Raw genomic sequence first — 19,823 nt, 5'->3', positions numbered from 1 at the left:
CAACTTGCCGATATTTCTTTCCAGCACAAAATTTAACTCGTTATAAACCATCTTTAGTTTATGATTACTATTTCCTGTTAATTTCAGAGTTATGTAACCAGTAGTTAAAAAGTTTATTGGTTAAATATTTTCAGACACACATCTGTGATATTTATTTTTGAATAAATGTTGATTGACAAACAATATTTAACTACAAAAACTAGAAAAAAATACATAAATCAACACGTTAAAAAGCTCATCAACAGTTAAATCAAATCAAAATATTAAATAAAGAAGCAGTTTATGCCTTAATGAAGTTCAAAACAGACTTTGTAGGGTTTTTTGTTTTTTTTTATATAGGTATAACCACATTATCAAGGCCAAGAGGCCACTCAAGGATAAGGGTTAAAGAGTGTACAGTAGAAATTGGACAATATAGTAATCGTTAGTAATGAAAATTTGGTAAATTTGATAACTTTTATGGAACGGCTCATCAAGAACTTATTTACGTCAGACTTGAAGACTACCATATTGTAGTCAGCTGGAAAGCAGGAAAACGGAAGACAATTCCACAGGCGTGCGGTTCTAAGAAAGAAGCTTTGCTCATGGAATCTACGTTTAGGTTTAGGCACAGATAAAGAGTGGGGGGAATTATTGATAGTGTTTACAGCTAGACGAGTGTTTCTTGTGAAAGTTTGGCGAGGGGGGACCATAGATTGAAGCTCAGTCGAACACTTTCCATGAAAATAACGATACATCAGAGACAAACTCACAGGTTAGTGGGCGATGCCCTTTTCTCTTCCCTGCAACCTCTTTCACAATAAAGAGACGTTGCAAGCCTGTCTCTACTTTATCGTTATTTTCATGGCAAGTGCTCATCTGAGTTCCAATCTATGGTCCCCCCCTCCCCGGCCTGACTTTCACAAAAAAACACTCATTTGTCTGAAACTAGTATCAATAACTTCCCCATACTCTTGCCTGCTTTCGAACTGACTACACTATTGTTATTTTCAAGTCCAACATAAACAAGTTTTTGATGAGCCATCCCCTTAAGTAATCCAATTTACCCAATTCTCACTACTAACAATTACATTTTCCCATTGACTTGTGTACGCTCATTAACCCTTATCAAGGCCCAGAGGCCACTCGAGTATAAGTAGCGACTCCTTTGTAAAAAAAAGCGTCAAATTAAATTAAAAAACAAATAGATGTAATTTCTAAACTTACTGTAGCTGTGCTGCTCAATCCAGGTCGATCAATTGCTAAAATCTCCATGTTGTACATGTGAAGATCCTTGTTGTAGTTAAACGCCTTCATGACAATAATATTTGCTTCGGCATCATGATTAGGCTTCTTCTTGATGATGAAATACTGTTCATATACAGGGTCATCAGCCTTGAGTTTAAAACTGATGCTTCGATTTTGAAATGATTTCACAGCGATCGTCAAATTCTGCACGCTAAACCACAAAAAAAAAATAAATAAAATAAATAAAATAAAAAAATTAAATTAAAATTAAAAAAAAAAAAAAAAACACAAAAGAAAATCTTTTTCAGTTATTCATGTGGATAAATATGAATACTTTGATAATTCCAAAACAAATTTAGCTTTCAAACATAACCGGAAAGAAAAAAAGAAACCAATCTACGTTTTCACTTCCAATTTAGAAATAGATCATAACTTATTGACAATTATGTCAGTCTTTGACGTCTGAACGCAAATACAAAATAGAAAATAAAACAATCATTGAATTTAAAAACTAGAAAATCTATAATATAAAAGGTAAGTTCTCATTTAGTGAAACTATCTACCAGATAATAGAATGCATCCAATCAAAGTGGCTGGTTACTTTTAATGCATCTAAAACCAAGCTTCTATCTTTACATCATCAACGTTCTGATACCCATCTCACATCAATTAAAATGAATGGCTCTCATCTTGGGGAGGCTCCATGTTTTGCCAGGCTTCTGGGCTTGACTTTTACTCCTGATATGAAATGGAACACATGCATCAAATCTGTTGTCAAGGTCGCTGGAAAAATGCTGGAATCCTATTGATCCAGTAGATATCAACCTGCTGATGCAATTCTCTACCTATATAAGAGCCAGGTACGTCCAAGGATGGAATATTGCTGTCACATCTGGGCACGAGCTGCTAGGAAGAAATTATCCTGCCTTGACAGTTCAGAATAGACTTCGCAGTCTAGTGGGGAATGCCTTTTTCTCTTCCCTGCAACCTCTTTCACGCAGAGGAGACCTTGCGACCCTGCCTCTGTTTTATTGTTATTTTCATGGCAAGTGCTTGTCTGAACTCCAATCTATGCCCCCTCCCCTTGCCAAACATTCACAAGAAACACTCGTTTAGCCATAAACTATCAATAGTTTCCCCCACTCTTTATCTGTGCCTAAACCTAAACGTAGATTCCATGAACAAAGCTTCTTTCTAAGAACTGCACACAGATGTGGAACTATCTTCTGTTTATCTGCTTTCCAGCTGACTACAATATGGCCATCTTCAAGTCCAATGTAAACAAGTTCTTGATGAGCCGTTCCCCTTAAGTAATCCAATTTACCAAATTTACACTTCTAACAATTACTATGATATTGTCCCTTTGACCACTGTACACTCTTTAACCCTTATCCTCGAATGGCCTCCGTTTTGCACAAAGTTTGAATTTTGTGAGTGAAGGTTTGTTAAATTGGAGTCTGCTTCTTAGATATATGTTCAGCTAAAACTACTAAACAAACACCTACAAAGTTAATATTCTTTTGATTACCGCTACCCTGGATGAATACATTTACGGTAGTAAGACCAACAAACGGACTTCTACTTGCTGATTCTCTGCTCCAACAACATGGCAAAAGAAAAAAAAAAAAAAAAAAGAAAAGAAAAAAAAATACTAAAGATGAAGTTTTGTTTCGAAATATATTTACGAATTTCAATATAAATTTCAAACTAAATGAATGTCCGTTTATTTTGTAATAATGTGTTGTTTTGGCTTCAAACGTATATAATACATATTTTATTTTATTCAATCTTAACAGATATATATATATATATATATATATATATATATATGAACAAATGATTAATAAAACATGTTAAAAAAACATCTTGATTCTTCCGGCCTTGGCAGACATGTTTTAAATATAAATATAAGAATTGACATCCCTACCAATAAAAATCAATGTTAAAAAAACAAAAATCTGCATCCCTCCATAAAGAAAAGTAAGTAAAAAATGTTAAGGAAAAGATATTTTAAGCAATCCTGAAACCATTGGTTCTTGGGATTTCCTATGTAGGAAATCCTTTTAGATTGAGGTAATTGTTTTGTTTTTATGAAGTGGCCGATAAAAATTGAGGTCTCCACCAATAACAAGAAATGTTAAAAAGCATGTTAGTGAATGTATTAAAAAACAAAAAAAAAATTGCCCATAACCGCAAAAAAACAAAAAACAACGTATGCATGCTGCCACCCCCACCCAGTACAGGATAACAATGAATAAAAAAATGTTAAAGAAATATTTTAAGCAATCCTAAAACCATTGGTTCTGGAGTCTTTCCTTGTAGGAAATCCTTTTAGACAGGTCATTTTGTTTTGCTTTTATGAAGTGTCGATAATTTAATTGAAGTGCTGCTAATAAAAAAGACATTTTCAAAAGTGCGTTAACGTTTAAAGAAAATTTGCATAACGACCAAAAAAGTGTGCTTACTCCCCACCCACTTCCAAAAGTTAATGAAATTGGTGCTGTGGAATTACCTGGAATGGAATCTCAGAATTGGGTTTCTGACCCATGTTAGGAAGGAAAAATATAATAGCACAACAATAAAAAGGAAAATAATGGATGAAATGTTTACGAATGAAATGGTTACAAATGAAATTAATAGTATTTAAGAAAATTCTTGCAGAATTTTAAATTTTAATTTCAAATAAGTTTTCGTTATAATACCTTTAGTTTATATATCATTTTAAATAGTGTTTTTCGCTCTAAGCTCTTTAAAATAATTTTCAGAATGTTGAATACAAGATGAAAAAGCAAATTCTCACAATTTTCTTATTTTAATTCAAGCTAGGTCGAAAAACTGCTGAAACAGCTTGTGATATCAACAAAGCGTTTGGTTTGGTTATTTTTGTTTTACGGCATATCAACCCTTTTCAGGTTATTTAATGCCGAATCCAAAGATTTTGAAGAAAAATTTTTTAATAGAATATATTTGTTGTTTTCAAGTCGGTTTCTATTCAACCCATAGTTGGGACCCTAACAGGTACTACCACTCCGGGTCAGAGTGGACCTAAGAGCAATGGCAATTAAAGGGTGGCTCCACACTCCCCAAAGCCCGCAAGCTGGGGCCTCACCACTAGATATAGTTTATGATCATATCCAGGATCTTTGGCCCAGGAACCACTACTGAACGTACAGCACAATGGTGGTTTAAAAAATTTTTTGGCGGCAGCGAAAGTCTTGAAGATGAGTGCAGTGGTTGGCTATCAGATGTTGATAATGATCAATTAAGCCAATCCACGCACAACTGTTAAAGAACTTGCTTCTGAATTAGACGTAATGTATATGAGGATTTCCAACAACTTGAGATTGGAAAAAGAAAAAAAAAAATTAATGAATGAGTACCTCATGAATTGAACGACAATCAAAAACACTGTTATATAGTGTCATCTTCTTTTAAGCAACAAGAACGACTCGTTTCTCAACTGGGTTGTGACTTGCGATGAAAACCGGTGACATTCAGCTCAGTGGTTAGACGTCAACAAAACTCCACAATACTTCCTGAATCCAGAGTTGCACCAAAAGGACATGCTGAATGTTTGCTAGCCTGCGACAGGTGTCAGTTTTTTTGAATGCAGGCAAAATCATTACAAAGTACTGCCAACAAATGAATGAAATGCATCAGAAACTTCAACAACAACACTCAGCATTAGTCAACAGAAAAGGTCCAATTCTCCTCCATGACAATGCCCGACAGCACGTTTCTAAACTGACCCTGCCTCCTCACCCACCATACTTCCAAAACCTTTCATCTACCAACTACCCCTTTTTCAAGCATTTCGACATCTTTCTGCTTCAAAAACCCAAGTAATATCAAAAATGCCTTCAGCAACTTCACCACCCAGAACACAAGATTTTAACATTACTAGCATAAATATTGTTTTCCTTTGGCAAAAGTGCTGATTCTGACAGTGCTTATTTCGATCAATAAATTTTTGTTTGAGCCAAGATATGCTCGTCTGAATTTAAAAGTTAAAAACCGCAAGAACTTTCTTGTCAACCCGATAGTGGTGTTGATGGTCAAATACAAGAAAGAGGCGAATGGTCGTCATATTGAATTTCGCAGACATTATTCTGTACTGTTTGGTAAATGCAAACTATAGAATAAAGGTTTAGGTCTGAGTAGCCAATGAATTACTGTTCGAAGTTAAAGTAAAAGGGACGGGAGTAGTTATTTCTCTAGGAAATGAGTTTTAGGTAGAAGTCAAACTCACATAAGCACAAAATTAAATGATTATGGGGACGCTTAATAAGTGAACTAAACTATGGGAGCAAATAATGAGCAAGTAAATTTTTGGAGAATGACATCTTGTAACTACTATAAGAATTTATGATAATGAATTAAATCGACTGAAAATAGCTTTTTTTTTTTTTTTTTTACACAGTGATCACCACTTATCAAGGCCCGGAAGCCACTCAGGGATAAGGGTTATTGCAAGTACATTACGTTAGTGAGGAGATTTGCTGATATGTTTACTTAAGGGGGCAGTTCATTAGGAATTTGTTAACATTGGACTTGAAGACAACCAAGTTGTAGTCCGGAGGGAAGCAGGCAGACGGAACAGAGTTCCACAGGCGTGCAGTTCTAAGAAAGAAGCTTTGTTCATGGAATCTGCGTTTTGATTTAGGCACAGATATAGAGTGGGGGAAATTTTTCACAGTGGATTCAGCTAGACGGGTGTTTTTCGTGAAAGATTGGCGAGGGGGGACCAGAGATTGGAGTTCAGACGAGCATCTGCCATGGAAATAACGATAAAACAAGGACAGGCTCGCAACGTCTCTTCTGTGGGAGAGAGGTTGCAGGGTAGAGAAAAGGGCATCCCCCACTAAGCCACGAAGTCTATTTTGTACTCTGTCAAGGCAGGATAGGCTGTTTTTAGCAGCTCCTGCCCAGATATGGCAACAGTATTCCATCCTTGGACGTACTTGGCTTTTATATAGATAGAGAATTGCATCAGTAGTGAGATATCTTCTGGAGCGGTAGAAGGATCCCGCCATCTTTCCAGCGACCTTGGCAACAGACTTGATGTACGTGTTCCATTTCAGATCAGGAGTAAAGGTCAAACCCAGAAGCTTGTCAAAACACGGGGCCTCACCCAGACGAGAGCCATCCATCACAATTGATGCCAGATGGGGATCAGAGCATTGATGATGTAAGGATAAGAGTTTGGTTTTAGATGCATTAAAGGTAACCAGCCACATCTTCCCCCACTGAACCACGCGCTCGAGATCAGAGGAGAGAGAATCAGAGAGAACTTTGTCATTTACAGCCTTTGATGTGTTGCCGTAGATGGTCGTGTCATCAGCATAGATGTCAACGAATGATTTAAGTATGTGTTTAGGGAGGTCATTGATGTAGATCAGGAAGAGAGTTGGGCCCAGGATTGACCCCTGAGGGACTCCAGCATTTATATTGCAGGCCTCCGATTTTTGTCCATCTACCACTACTCTTATGAGCCTATCAGAGAGAAATGATTTAATGATTGAGAAAGCATTTCCAGTTATACCGTAGCTGGAAATCTTGTGAAGTAGACCCTTATGCCATACTTTGTCAAAGGCTTTTGATATGTCAAGAGCAATTGCCCTAGAAAGGAAGCCTTTGTCAAGAGATTCACTAATCCTGTGGGATATAACCGTCAGCACATCTGCGGTAGATCTTGCAGAGCGGAAACCATATTGTGTGTCACTAAGAAGGTTATTCCTGCTGAGGTGGTTGACTATTTCTCTATTTAATATTGATTCCAGTAACTTACTCATAACACAGAGAAGACTTATTGGTCTGTATTGAGAGGGAGATGACTTATCACCTGAATTCTTAAATACAGGGCAAACTGAGGAGGTCTTCCAGGGGGTCGGAAAGCACCTCTCCTTAAGGCAGCGCTTAAATAGTTTCGTAAGTATGGGAGCAAGTTCTGGTTGAAGCATAGATGTCAACGAATGATTTAAGTATGTGTTTAGGGAGGTCATTGATGTAGATCAGGAAGAGAGTTGGGCCCAGGATTGACCCCTGAGGGACTCCAGCATTTATATTGCAGGCCTCGAATGACCATATTGAATTTATTTGTTTGTATTGTTATCTTCTATTCTTTTTATTAAGTACTAGCAGTTCAGCCTGTCTTTGCTCGGACCCTATGTACTGTTCATAACTTTATGTGTATATATATATATATATTAAAAAGTTTTACTCGTGTCCAGGTAACCCACATCTAAAATTTCAAGTGTTTAGATCCAAAATTGGCGGAGGAGTTTCGTAGAGTCTGCAAATGGCAACTCTTTCAACTTTGACCTCTTGGCAGCCAAATTTTTGTCCAAAAACTGATTAAAAATCTTACTGCATGTCTTAATACCCTTTATGTAAAATTTCAAACATTTAGACCCAAAATTGGCTGAATAGTTTGCTTGGGACTGCAAAGGTCAAATCTTTTGAACTTTGACCCCTGAAAACTGATTAATTGATGGCGATTGCGCACCTCCTGCCACAAAAATTTCACACGCAGGCACCTCTACAGTGGGTATCCATAGTCTAACGATCAAAATTATGAAAACAGGACCATCGCCAGCACTCTCAAAATGCATTGCTGAATTGCCATGAATAACAGACGTTCCCAGAATGATGAAAAAGTTTCTGGCCACGGTTATGATCTTTGGTGTGGTTTATAGTGAGAGCCACATTATGCCACCTCACATCTTCGAAGTCAGCTTGAAAGTCAACACCAAAGAGTACTTAGATATACTGAAGGGTGTGGTGATCCCCTGGTGCAATCAGGTGGCCACTGGCAGACTCTGGGTATGGCAGCAGGACTCGGCACCAGCCCACAAGTTCAAAGACACCCAGGCTTGGCTTTAGAAGGCTACGACTTTGTACCCTTCTCTCACTGACCCTTCCCTCCTCCCCCGACCTACTTCGTTTGGTTAAATGTCAACAGCATCAACATGAACTCCCACAATACCAAAGCCAACCTAATCGCCGCAATCTACCGAGCTCCTGCCAATGCTTGTGGAAAAGGCACAGTCTCATTTTTGGAACCATATCGAGGCAGTTTGAAGCTGAAGGTGGCTACATTGAATAGATGTCAACTCTACTACATAATTGTTACTTGAATTGATTTTTCAATAAGTTTTAAAATAAGCTGTAGTGTTGTTTTCTTTATGTCAACAACTTTATCATTCCACCCTGTAATTCTAATGTTGATCTCCATAGAATCGTTTCCATCCATTTATTTCAGATTTTAAGTCTCACCACACACACACACACACACATCACTTCAAACAATAATAAAAGAAATGAATGAAAATTCAAAACCGAGAATAAAAATCACCATAGCAACAAACAATTGATCAGATCTCAACATAGCAATTCCTTCACTTGTAAAATAAATCTTTTTATATTGTTGAGTTTCATGGAATCGTTTTCACCCATTAATTTCTTCATGTTTGATGTCTTACCAGAACAAACTTTCACAACAGATGATTATAAGCCAAAGATACACACCATCACTTTCTAACCCTTTAATTGAAAAAAAAAAAAAAAAAAAAAAAGAAATTGTTTACTTACAATTGGTCCGGTTGGTTATTCTCCTGGACTTCACCAACATAATTGGTTGAGTAAAACTGAGGTGGTAGCTCACCAGTGTAGATTTTCAAATTCTCCACCTTGGAGCGTTGCTTGGGCTCAATGATATCTTCAGCATAGACGCCAAGCGTGTAAGACGTGTTCAGTTCGAGGTACTCTCCCCATTTCAATTTTATTTCGCCAGTGTCCTCGTTTATCTCAAATGCTTTGCTTTCTACAGAATTAAAACAAAAAAAAAAAAAGTCACATGAGTAAAAAAAAAGTCTGCATATATGAACGCTGTTTAAAATGCAAAATCATAAGGTTATAAAGAAAATGTACAATATTGTGGTTTCTATGGAATTCATCCAGTATTCGTCACTAACTTATTAAGATGCCAGGAAACGATGTCAACTGATTTTGACATTAAAAAAAAAAAAAAAAAAAAAAAAAAAAAATCACTTATCAAAGCTAAAAAGCTCTCAAGGATAACGGTTAAGAGATATATATATACATATATATATATAATGTATATACACACACCAGCGGGGGTGCCCAGCGTTGCCCAGCTAGTGTAGTAAGGACCCCGGGGTAGGGGGGGTCAAAACAACAGTAGCGGCATTACCTGGGCATGTGTAGGTGGTGTAATAAGGAACCCTGTAAAAAAAAAAAAAAAAAAAAAAAAAGTGGTAGCACGCAGGTGGGCTCGAACCCGTAATGCGAAGGAGAAAAAAAGAAAAAGGGTAAAAAATGATGTCTTAGCAGATGTCTCCATGGTCTAACCGGAAGTCAAGAGCGATTAAATTAAGTGAAGTCAATCCAACAGTGATGATGACTTGCTAAAATGTTGGTGAAAAATAAAAAAAAAGAAAAAAAAAACGGCCGAGTTGAGAATGAAGGAATTAATGTCTTTGGCCAATTTTTTTAGATTCATCATCCGAGACGGCGAGCTTTAAAATCTTGTTAGGATTCATCGTGTCTCTCAAAAGTTTTAGTGAGATTTACATACAGACGGGCGAGATTTATATATAAGCGCACACACAAACATTTTTGCTACTAAATAATAGATATATTAGTGTTGGAATCGGAAAAATTGGAACTTTTTTAGGTATCGCGATACCAAAATTGATTTAAAAACAATTTTCCACTGTTGGTAGTAATGTTACAGTAAACATATTCAACATAAAATACGCATCACATGCATTTGAAAGCCAAATCACAACGTAATATTAGGAAAATAAATATTTTACTCGTCTGAAATTTATAACAAATATATTTCAGAGCTAAACTTCATCCTCAGTATGTTTTTCTTATTTTGTTCTTTTCTTCCTTGCCATGTTGTAAAGTTGGAGAAAGAAAGGGAAAATATTTGTTCATTTTTAATATCCATTATACTGAAATCTATAGACTATTCCACTTTTTTTTTTTTTTCTTACGTTTGAGAAAATATTTGCACATCAAGTGCTTTTTATGATAATCAGGGGAAAAAAATCTTTAGTTTAATATTTGGAGATTTATAAAGAATCAGAATATATAAAAATATTGTAATTATATATGTATCACTATAGACAAAATTATATATGTGTCACTATAGACAGTAAAAACAGACAAAAGTTATAGGCCATTGTTTTATGCCAAATTTATGGTTTAATACGTTAAATTTGTGCTAATTATTGCATTCAATCCTATTAATCCCTAACTGTGCACAATTGTGCTTTTGAGTTTCGCCCGAACTAAGGATTGAACCTTCAACCGCCATAAGAGTAACTTACAACTTTTACCATTACTTTATCCATGACAGCATGTGTCCTTGCGAATTACTTGAGACTTCTATCCAGTCATGGCTGATAGAATTAAAGCACGCTACCCCATGGATTAAATAAAAGATTCAGCTTGAAATTCCATGCACATTCCTGGAGTTCGACAAGAGACAACTGAAGATGGTGGGAGAATAATAGTCTGAGGAATTCAAATAATCAATCCTCTTCTCAAAAGTTCAGAAACATAAGCCTTCATCCTTTGTTTTGTTCAACATAGAAACTCCCTGCTTGGCCCATATTGTAGTCCATGTTTCATAACTTATGACTTCAGTTGAGGTCGAAATTTTGATGGTCTTTTGACTTGAGATTTTTCCAAACTTGACGGATTGATATGATGCTCTCCAATAGCAGTAACCACAATGCAATGAGAACCTATTATATAAAAGGAACTTTTTGCATGTTACTGTGCGAGTTCGTTCCCTATGGGATTGAAAAAAAAGGTGGGCCAGTTATGAAATTTCACATGAATGTACTTCATGTGCCTGGCAGTGTTCTTAGATAGGTTTTATATCAGACTGTTTTTGATAAGTATTAATCCGATTTAAAGAACAGCAGATTAACACCTTATACAGCTTAATATCACAAATATTGTTACCACACAAGCTGAAAGGCCAGACATAAAATCAACAGTAGGTTCTTTGATATAACAGGTGTGTTCAAAATTATATTTCTGTTTAAAGCACAATTGTACCATGAGACTTGACTTTTGCATTATATATCTAGAAAAGTGAAATCCTATGTGTGTGTGTGTATATATACATTTCCCTAATAAATTACTGTCAATTTCCAGTCTACAGACTCGAGATTTGACATAAGGTGTATTGAAATTTGGGAAAATCTTTTCAATTAGTTTACAGCCAGAAATTTGTCTGTCAAGGGGTCAAAGTTCAATAATCTGAACTTATACAACTACCAAATTCCTACATCAATTTTGGGTCTAAACACATGAAATTTTAGATGTAGGTTCCTTGGACATGGATAAAACTTTCTAGCTTTATTTGAGCCCAAAACAATAAATGTTAAGGGGTCAAAATTAAAAATTGACCTCTCAGCCAATTTTAAGTCTAAACATTTGAAATTTTACATAAAGTGTATTCAGACATGGGGCAAGCTTTTTTAATCGGTTTTTGGACGAAAATTTGGTTGTAAAGGGGTCAAGGTTAAAGATTTGACTTTTGCGATCTCTAGCAAACTATTCAGCCAATTTTGGGTCTAAACATTTGAAAATTTACATAAAAGGTATTCAGACATGCAAGATTTTTAATCAGTTTTTGGGCGAAAATTTGGCTGCCAAGAGGTCAAAGTTGAAAGAGTCGACCTTTCAAGACTACCAAACTCCTCTGCCAATTTGGGCTTTAAACACTTGAAATTATAGATATGGACACGAGTCAAACACACACATATATATATATATATATATAAAATTTGTTTCATCAAATACTTTTGCATACAAAAATCCGATCCCGCATTTTGCTAATTCCTACCCTCTATTGAGAAGGAAAGTATTTCTTTGAAACTCTGCGGATTAAGGACTATCCACTTATCTAGTGTTTCCTTTTCAGATTGAATATGTTTTAACTCATTTCAAAGTGTTTTTTAACATGTTTTATTAACTGTTTGCTCGTGTATATATATATATATATATATATATATACCTATGCCCATAAACTTATGAACAGTACGTAGGGCTCAAGCAAAGTATATCTATAAAAGTGAAATTGTCTGCATGTGTACATTCTCCTACAAAGTACTGTCAATTTTCAGTCTATAGACTTGATATTTGACATAAGGGGTATTGAGATTGGCTGAAAAAAATTTTTTATTGGTTTTCGGCCAGAAATTTGGCTGTCAAGGGGTCAAAGTTCAACGATTTGACCTTTGAAAACTACCAAACCTCTCCAATTTTGGCTCTAAACATTTAAAATTTTAAAAATGTAGGTTTACTTGGACATGGGTCAAACTTTAATTTGAGACCAAAACAATGAATGTTAAGGAGTCAAAATTGGGGCCTAAGTTAAAATTTTTTTTAACCTTTGTGATCTATCAAATTACTCAGCCAATTTCTGGTCTAAAAATTTGAAATTTTGCATAAAAGGTTATTCAGAGATGAGGCAAGCTTTTTAATCTGTTTTGATTCGAAAATTTGAGCTGTCAAGAGGTTAAAGTTCAAAAGATTTGACTTTTGTGGTTTCTAGCAAACTACTCAGCCAATTTTTTTAAACATTTGAAATTTTACATAACAGGTATTCAGACATGCGGCAAGCATTTTAATCAGTTTTGGGGCGAAACTTTTGTTGCCAAAAGGTCAAAGTTGAAAGAGTTGATCATTGTAGATTCTACCAAACTCCTGTCAATTTTAGGTCTAAACACTTGAAATTTTAAATGTAGGTAACTTGAACATAGGTCAAACTTTATTTGGATTTGAGACCAAAACAAATGTTAAGGGGTCAAAATTAGGGTTAACGTTTAAAACAAAAATTACCTCTGCGGTCTCTACAAAATTACTCAGACAATTTTTGGTCTAAACATTTGAAATTTTACATAATGGGTATTCAGACATCGGGCAAGTTATGAACAATACATAGGGTCCGAGCAAAGCTGGGCTGAACTGCTAGTATATATAATTTTATAAAAATCAACAGTAGGTTCTCTACAGTGCAATGTAGACTAAGTCACTGCAGGGAAACATGTGAAGCTTCCTTCTGGTGCACCATGCTAGGTTCTCTTCAATCCAGCACCTCTTGGCAGATAATGTTTCCCCCTCCCCCATTTTTCTTTTCTTTACAGTTTGCTGACTTTTCTTTGAAGAAACGCTGCATATTGAAACTATGAGTTTTTCTTACGCTGTTATGACAATGATCAGATTGTTTTTTATTATATTCGAAAAAAAAAAGACTATATGGAAGGGAAGTAACTCCTTGCCAGATTGATTTTTTTTTTTAAGTCAAATTTAATGAATTTGGTCTTTGTTGAAGCAGTATGGCCTTCAAAAATTTGTGTTTCATCTTTTCCAAAGTGTAATGTATGAACTAATTAAGGAAGGCACAATCAGAATATTACACAGATACATGCATCTTTCAATGTAGCTATGGAAGCACAGAATCGATACAATTTTCAATTTTTTTTTCCATCTCCTTACACTAAAAATAAAAATACGTAAAAATACGTAAACTTTTTATCAATTATTTCTTTTATTCTTTAATCGCATAAAAACGATAGGCGATTAAAAAAAAATAAATAAAATAAAATAAAATAAAAATGTATTTTTATAAATTTTTCATTAATATATTTATTACAGGAATTTCTGTGGCATCGCCGATTTAAAAATAACTGTTTCGATAATATCTGCTGGATTCGTACTTGTTACGTTGTTTGAATTTAGTGTTTTTAACATGTGAAATATTCACATCTTTAAACTATTTTAAACCGTTGCACATTCACCTTTTTTAAACTGCTAAAACTAAAAAATGTGACAGTTTTTTTCATGTTTCTGTAAATATATTTAAATAGTTTGACAGTTTTATATATATTAAATAATTGATGAAAAAAAGATCATAATAGATATGCCATTAAATTTTTTTTTTTTAAATTGATAAAATAGATCATAATAGGTTACACAGGTTTAAATAAAAAAAAATAACTATTTGAAAAAAAAACAATTTTTTTTGTAAAACTTCATCACATCTTTTTAAATGACTGTTTAAGTAAAAGAAAAACAAACATAAAATATAATTGAAAATTGTATCAATTCTGTACTTCCATTGCTACATTAAGAGACGCATGTGCCAACTTCCGGTGTGTTTAAAGCTTCCTGTCTCCTTTTATTCACCATAACTGCAGAATATTATACAGATAATATAAGCCAACAAAATAAATAAAGACATGACTTTTGAAACGAAGATTTAAACGAGTGAACCGAAAAAGGAAAGAATACTTCAACCTGAAAATTTCATGCAAATCTTCACCAGTGCAATGGCCACCACCGTGGATGCAAGGATAAACGTCAACTTTTAAAGGATATGTAAATTGACTATTTAAAAAAAATTTAAAAAAAAAAAAAAAAAAAAAAAAAAATGGATAAATGGGGAATTTTCTACAAAACTGGAACATAGGAAAGTCCGAAGTCTAAAATTTCATTTTTCACTACGCGGATTCTTCTATATTCCTGTATCGCAGATAATTAATGTCCATTGTATTGAAAAATATTTTTTTATTATATCAAACATAGGTCTCGTTGGAAAAACAAAAAATGTTAAAGTATGATATTATTTTCAATCTTGTTATATGCTGCCTATCCAAAGAACACTAATAAGTTGGAATGATGATCAAGCAGTCGTCTGGAAGCCCAGTCTAACTTAAATTTATCTGGCAAGATCTTGAAAGTCAACAACATATCCAACATTGATATTTGATTCAGACTAGTCCATTTTTGTTATTTTATTAGCGCAGATATATTTTATTTCACAATTGAGAATACATATTCCAAAATCATCTCGGAGAGTGGATACATTTTCTCATTCACCGAATATTTTTATACATTAAAAATGGGAGTAACGTCATAGGTTATTTCCCTTGATTTCTTTCAAAATAAATTTTTAAAAACCCTATTTTTTTAACATTAAAAAGCTAATTTTCCACATTTTTTCACATTAAATAGCTAATTTTAATTATATATATATATATGTGTGTGTGTGTGTGTGTGTGTGTTCTTTACTAATATGCCATTCAGAGGTTTACTAATAATGCAAGACAAATTAAGGCAAGACAAATTAAGGCATGACAAATTAAGGCATGACAAATGTACAACAAAGTATGACAAATACTTTTGCCGGTTCTTGACTCCTATTATATGGGCAAATCATTCGAACCACCTAGGATTCTTATCCCCCTTTAACTTTGGTAATAAATACCTTGCTTCCAGAAGTTGGTTGGTTGTTTTTGTTTTACGGCATATTCGGGTTTTTTAATGCTGAATCCAAAAATTTTGAAGAAAATTTTTTTTAATATATTTGTTGTTTTCACATTGGTTTCTATTTAACCCATAGTTGGGACCCTAACAGGTACTACCACTCGGGGTCAGAGTGGACCTGGGAGCAATGGTAATTAAAGGGTGGCTCCACACTCCCCAAAGCCCACAAGCTGGGGCCTCACTACTGGATATAGTTTAGGGTCATATCCAGGACCCCAATTGAGGGACTTTTATCCTCTGCAGGGGGGGCAGTCAGCGTATTCTAATGCCCCACCGACAGGGTCCTTGCTTCCAGAGGGCTACGCAGTATGTCACTTCCTGTTTTACAGATTTCTTTCTCTTTTCTGCTGAACTCTTGACAAGTAAAGATATGACGATAACGCGCTCTCCTGACCTTGAGGTCAGCCTCATCAAATACTAAATGCAAGTCATGCAACTCTCTTCTCAATGAACTCTTACTATCTCTATTCTCTTATTTTCATGTAAATAAATCTACATTTATTTGTTATCGTATGTTTCGTTTCATTATGCGACCCTTCACCTACAATCACCTACTATTCATTAACAAAAGAGATGGGATCTCAATTACATAAATACAGGAATCTTTTTGAACACAACGGAATTCATAGAACTTTGGATGAAATCCTCCATCTAATCTACAAGGGTAGTATGCACTTGTTCTTTTAACCATGGTAGAGTTCCGTTTGAAATTTTGTGTAGATTCCCTCCGAGTTCGACAGGACACATCCGAAGATGGCCAAAGGTTATATTGACCAAAACAATGGAAATAACTCCAGATGAGAACAGTAATTTAAAGACTCCAAATAATCAATCCTCATCTCAAAAATTCAGAAAAGACTTTTTCAAAGAATTAAAAGAGAAAAAAAAAAAAAAAAAAAAAAAGTTAATTTTGTCTAAATTTATTGCGTTTAAATATCATACGAGTAGAAAATCAGCCTTAATTTGTCGGACATGATTAGTAAACTTTTTTAAAATTCCGTTTCACAAATAGATTTGTTTACAAAACGAGTCATGAAAAAAAAAAAAAAAAAAAAAAAAAAAAGTCATTTTTATTACTTTGTAAACAACTAAATTTTTGTTTGTTTTTAATTTACTTATTTTTTTTTTTTCTAGATTTTACTTCTGGGAAACACTGAGTAGGTAGAACTAGCATCTTATCTATGCCTAAACTCTCTACTAGTAAACCGAGCACTCTGATAGCGTTCTCATGTAAGCTCATTCTTAGCTTTGAGATAATCCACAAATAAAAACTGGAAACTGGGTAAGTTTTGATTAATGTGAAACTCTTTCAGGGTCACACTTCCTACTGATTAGATAACCAAAGTGTCTCCCATATTATTAAACAGTGATAAAACAGACTGGACATTGGAACTTGGTGGAAAAGTCATGAAGTTTTTTTTTTTTTGGTACTAAATGATTGGATTGTAAAAACAAGTGAATTTTAATGGTTCCATAAGTTGGGGGGGGGGGAGAGGATCACCATGTATATTACAAATGATAATTTATGATTCATGCATTTTTTTCCAATGATAAAGAATGCCCGATGATCAGATGTCCTGACAGATGCATTTGATCATAGTTATTATCATGCATTGTGAAGAACAAGACCCACTCTTTCCACCAGGCAAGGCATCTACATACAGGTACATGGTGTGCTATGCGTCAGGAAACTACCCAGTCACAGATGTTATCTTAGAATATTTTCTCCTAGACTAATTGCTCTACCAAGGTTTGAGAGTTTAGTTTACCCTACTATTTCGTCCATAGTTGGGTGCATACCTTTCCCAAGAGGAAGAGTGAATATGATACAGTAAATGGTAAAAACACACTATTTATATATATATTTATTCAGAAATCGGCTTATGCAAGTGCTAAGTCTATTTAACAATTTTAGTTAAGGCTTTTTTTTTTTCCATCCTTATATAATTGAATTCTCTATTGTAATTATAAACTTTTTAGAAGTCAATAGATTAAATTTTTTTTTTTTTTAAATTGCATTTTTTTTCTTTACATTTTTTTTTACTCACAGCTTCAGACTAATATATAATGATTCACTCCTAAACTAATGGGTAATTTTAGGTTATATAGAGGAATTTAGGGTTTTGAAACTCAAGCTGCACATTTTGTTACAATTTGCACCATAGACGGACATCATAAAAACTAAGAAATCCTGAAAATTTGAGAATGCGACTAAGCAGTTGCTGATTTAGAGGATTTTCTGTTTTGCATAAATCGTCTGAGATGTCATCCAGACGACGTTTTAATTACATTTTCTTGAATATTTTCAATTTGGAACAGGATGTGGCCCTGAAATTTCACTCCTGTAAGCTTTTTAATTCAAGGAATTCAAAAATGGCATCAGATATGTTTAGAAATCGAGCCTTCTTTGTGTTTTTTTTTTCTCCATATTAGTGTGGATGTTCAAAATTGAAATATCCAATAAAATCACAATGTGGCTGAGATGGTACAGAGTTTTTTTTTTCTTTTGGGTATTCATGTGACACTATGAAAAAAAAAAAAAAAAACGGCAAAAGTTCTTATTTTGTTCACTCAATGTTTATTCAAAGTTAGGTCTTTTCTGAGGATTCAGAAATACCCTATTAGAGGAAGCAACTAGTTAAGGTATACAAGATGAAGTAGGGAGACCATCTTTACATTGTCTGAAACGCATGTCATTTTATACATATTCATTACTAAATTTTTGCTTTTTTAAGTCATAATTTTTTTTTTTTTTAACTCTTAAATTTTTATAAGAAAAATACCCGTCCCAAGACGGGTAAAATGGATTGAAAATGAAATGAAACTGTGGCACTAACCCTAAGACGAAGGTAAAAGTTTCATGGAAGTAGGAAATTCATATACGTTCTCCAGTTGCTTGTATATCCGTTAGGGAAGATGACACTTAGCTTTTTGCAACTGTTGCAAGGTGTCAACATCTTCATACATACAACACCTAACATTCCTAAAATGGTTACCCATCCGGTGCTGACCAAGCTCAATGTTGCTCAACTCTGGTGATCCAATGAGAACTGGGGTGTCAATGTGATTATGCTGTATATGACAGCCTTATGTTTAGAATCCTTCTTCTAATAAAATTACATTACATAATTTATTCTAATCTATTCAGATCAATGTTTAGACACGACTAAAGATTTTATATAGAGAAATAAAATGAAAAAGGTTAAAAGGTGACTTCCTAAAAAAAAAAAATAAAATAAAAAAAGCCACAACAGATAAAAACCACCACATTTTTGTGAACATAGCATAGAATATACTTACTATTGTCTGCTGATGTGCTCCAAATGAAAGAAAGATACTTTTAATAGAGATAAAGAAAAAGACAATAGAAACACCAAAGTTAAGGTATTACACGTGGTTGAATTTGTTCATTGTTATCAGTTTAATGTCTTGGCAGGTGTTGGACAGCTTTAAGAAATTAATTTAAATAGGTGTATGGTGAGCAACGTGTCAGGGACCCTCCCAGTCACAAATGTTATCTTGGAATATTCTTTCTTCTGCTCTACACACAAAAAAAAAAAAAAAAAAAAAAAAAAAAAAAAAAAAAAAAAAGGAACATTCCCCCCCCCCCGACTTATGGGGAATAAAAAAAAAAAAAAATGTGGTTATATTTGGGCAAATCATTCGAACAAAGTGAATATGAATATGAATATATATATATATATATATACTAGCAAAGATACCCGTGCTTCGCACGGAGCTTTGTTGCGCACTCGGGTACCAAAATCTGTGGGCACCTTTCCAGTAAGTTGATGTTGTAAGAGCAACGATTGCATAAGGTGATTAACATTTTAACTACCTCTTGTAGTGACTGAAATTCAATCAGGAACTTCACAAAACATTTTCATCAAAAAGGAAGGTTACTTGATGTTACATAGTAAATTTTTCATTGAAGTCATTTTCAACTCTTGCTTAAATTTTATCTTGCACATTCAATACTAAAAACTTACCACAATCAGATCATGTCAGTTTTTCCTCATATCCATTTCTCGAACTTTTCACTAAAGAGCCTCAGGGTAAACTACATTTCTGCTGCTTTGATTTGGAGCCAGAATGTAGAGTTTTTCTGAACTTCCTGTCCGGCTGATGGAGACGTAGAACATACCGTGACTGAAGCAGTCTGATGTCAAGTCTACGCCAATGGTGTTAAATGTCTGACCTTGACTTTTGTTTATGCTCAT

The 19,823-nt window shown here is 34.4% G+C and overlaps 1 protein-coding gene across 1 annotated transcript in view; it reads right to left on the bottom strand.

Annotated features, from left to right (window-relative positions):
- The window catches only part of LOC145243624 (neural-cadherin-like), a 273,070-nt gene that overhangs the window by 121,250 nt on the left and 131,997 nt on the right, over positions 1 to 19,823 (bottom strand). The window contains exons 3-4 of the mRNA XM_080106647.1: positions 8,818 to 9,049; positions 1,207 to 1,438 (exon numbers count right to left, since the gene is read on the bottom strand). Coding sequence (XP_079962773.1) covers positions 1,207 to 1,438; positions 8,818 to 9,049 — 464 coding nt within the window. The remainder of the gene's footprint in view (positions 1 to 1,206; positions 1,439 to 8,817; positions 9,050 to 19,823) is intronic.

Source organism: Euprymna scolopes, chromosome 22 (genome assembly GCF_053919585.1).
Source record: "Euprymna scolopes isolate OS-2025 chromosome 22, ASM5391958v1, whole genome shotgun sequence".
Taxonomy (NCBI): Eukaryota; Metazoa; Mollusca; class Cephalopoda; order Sepiida; family Sepiolidae; genus Euprymna; species Euprymna scolopes.
The sequence above is the reverse complement of the archived record's forward strand: the minus strand, read 5'-3'. Positions and strand labels throughout refer to the sequence as shown.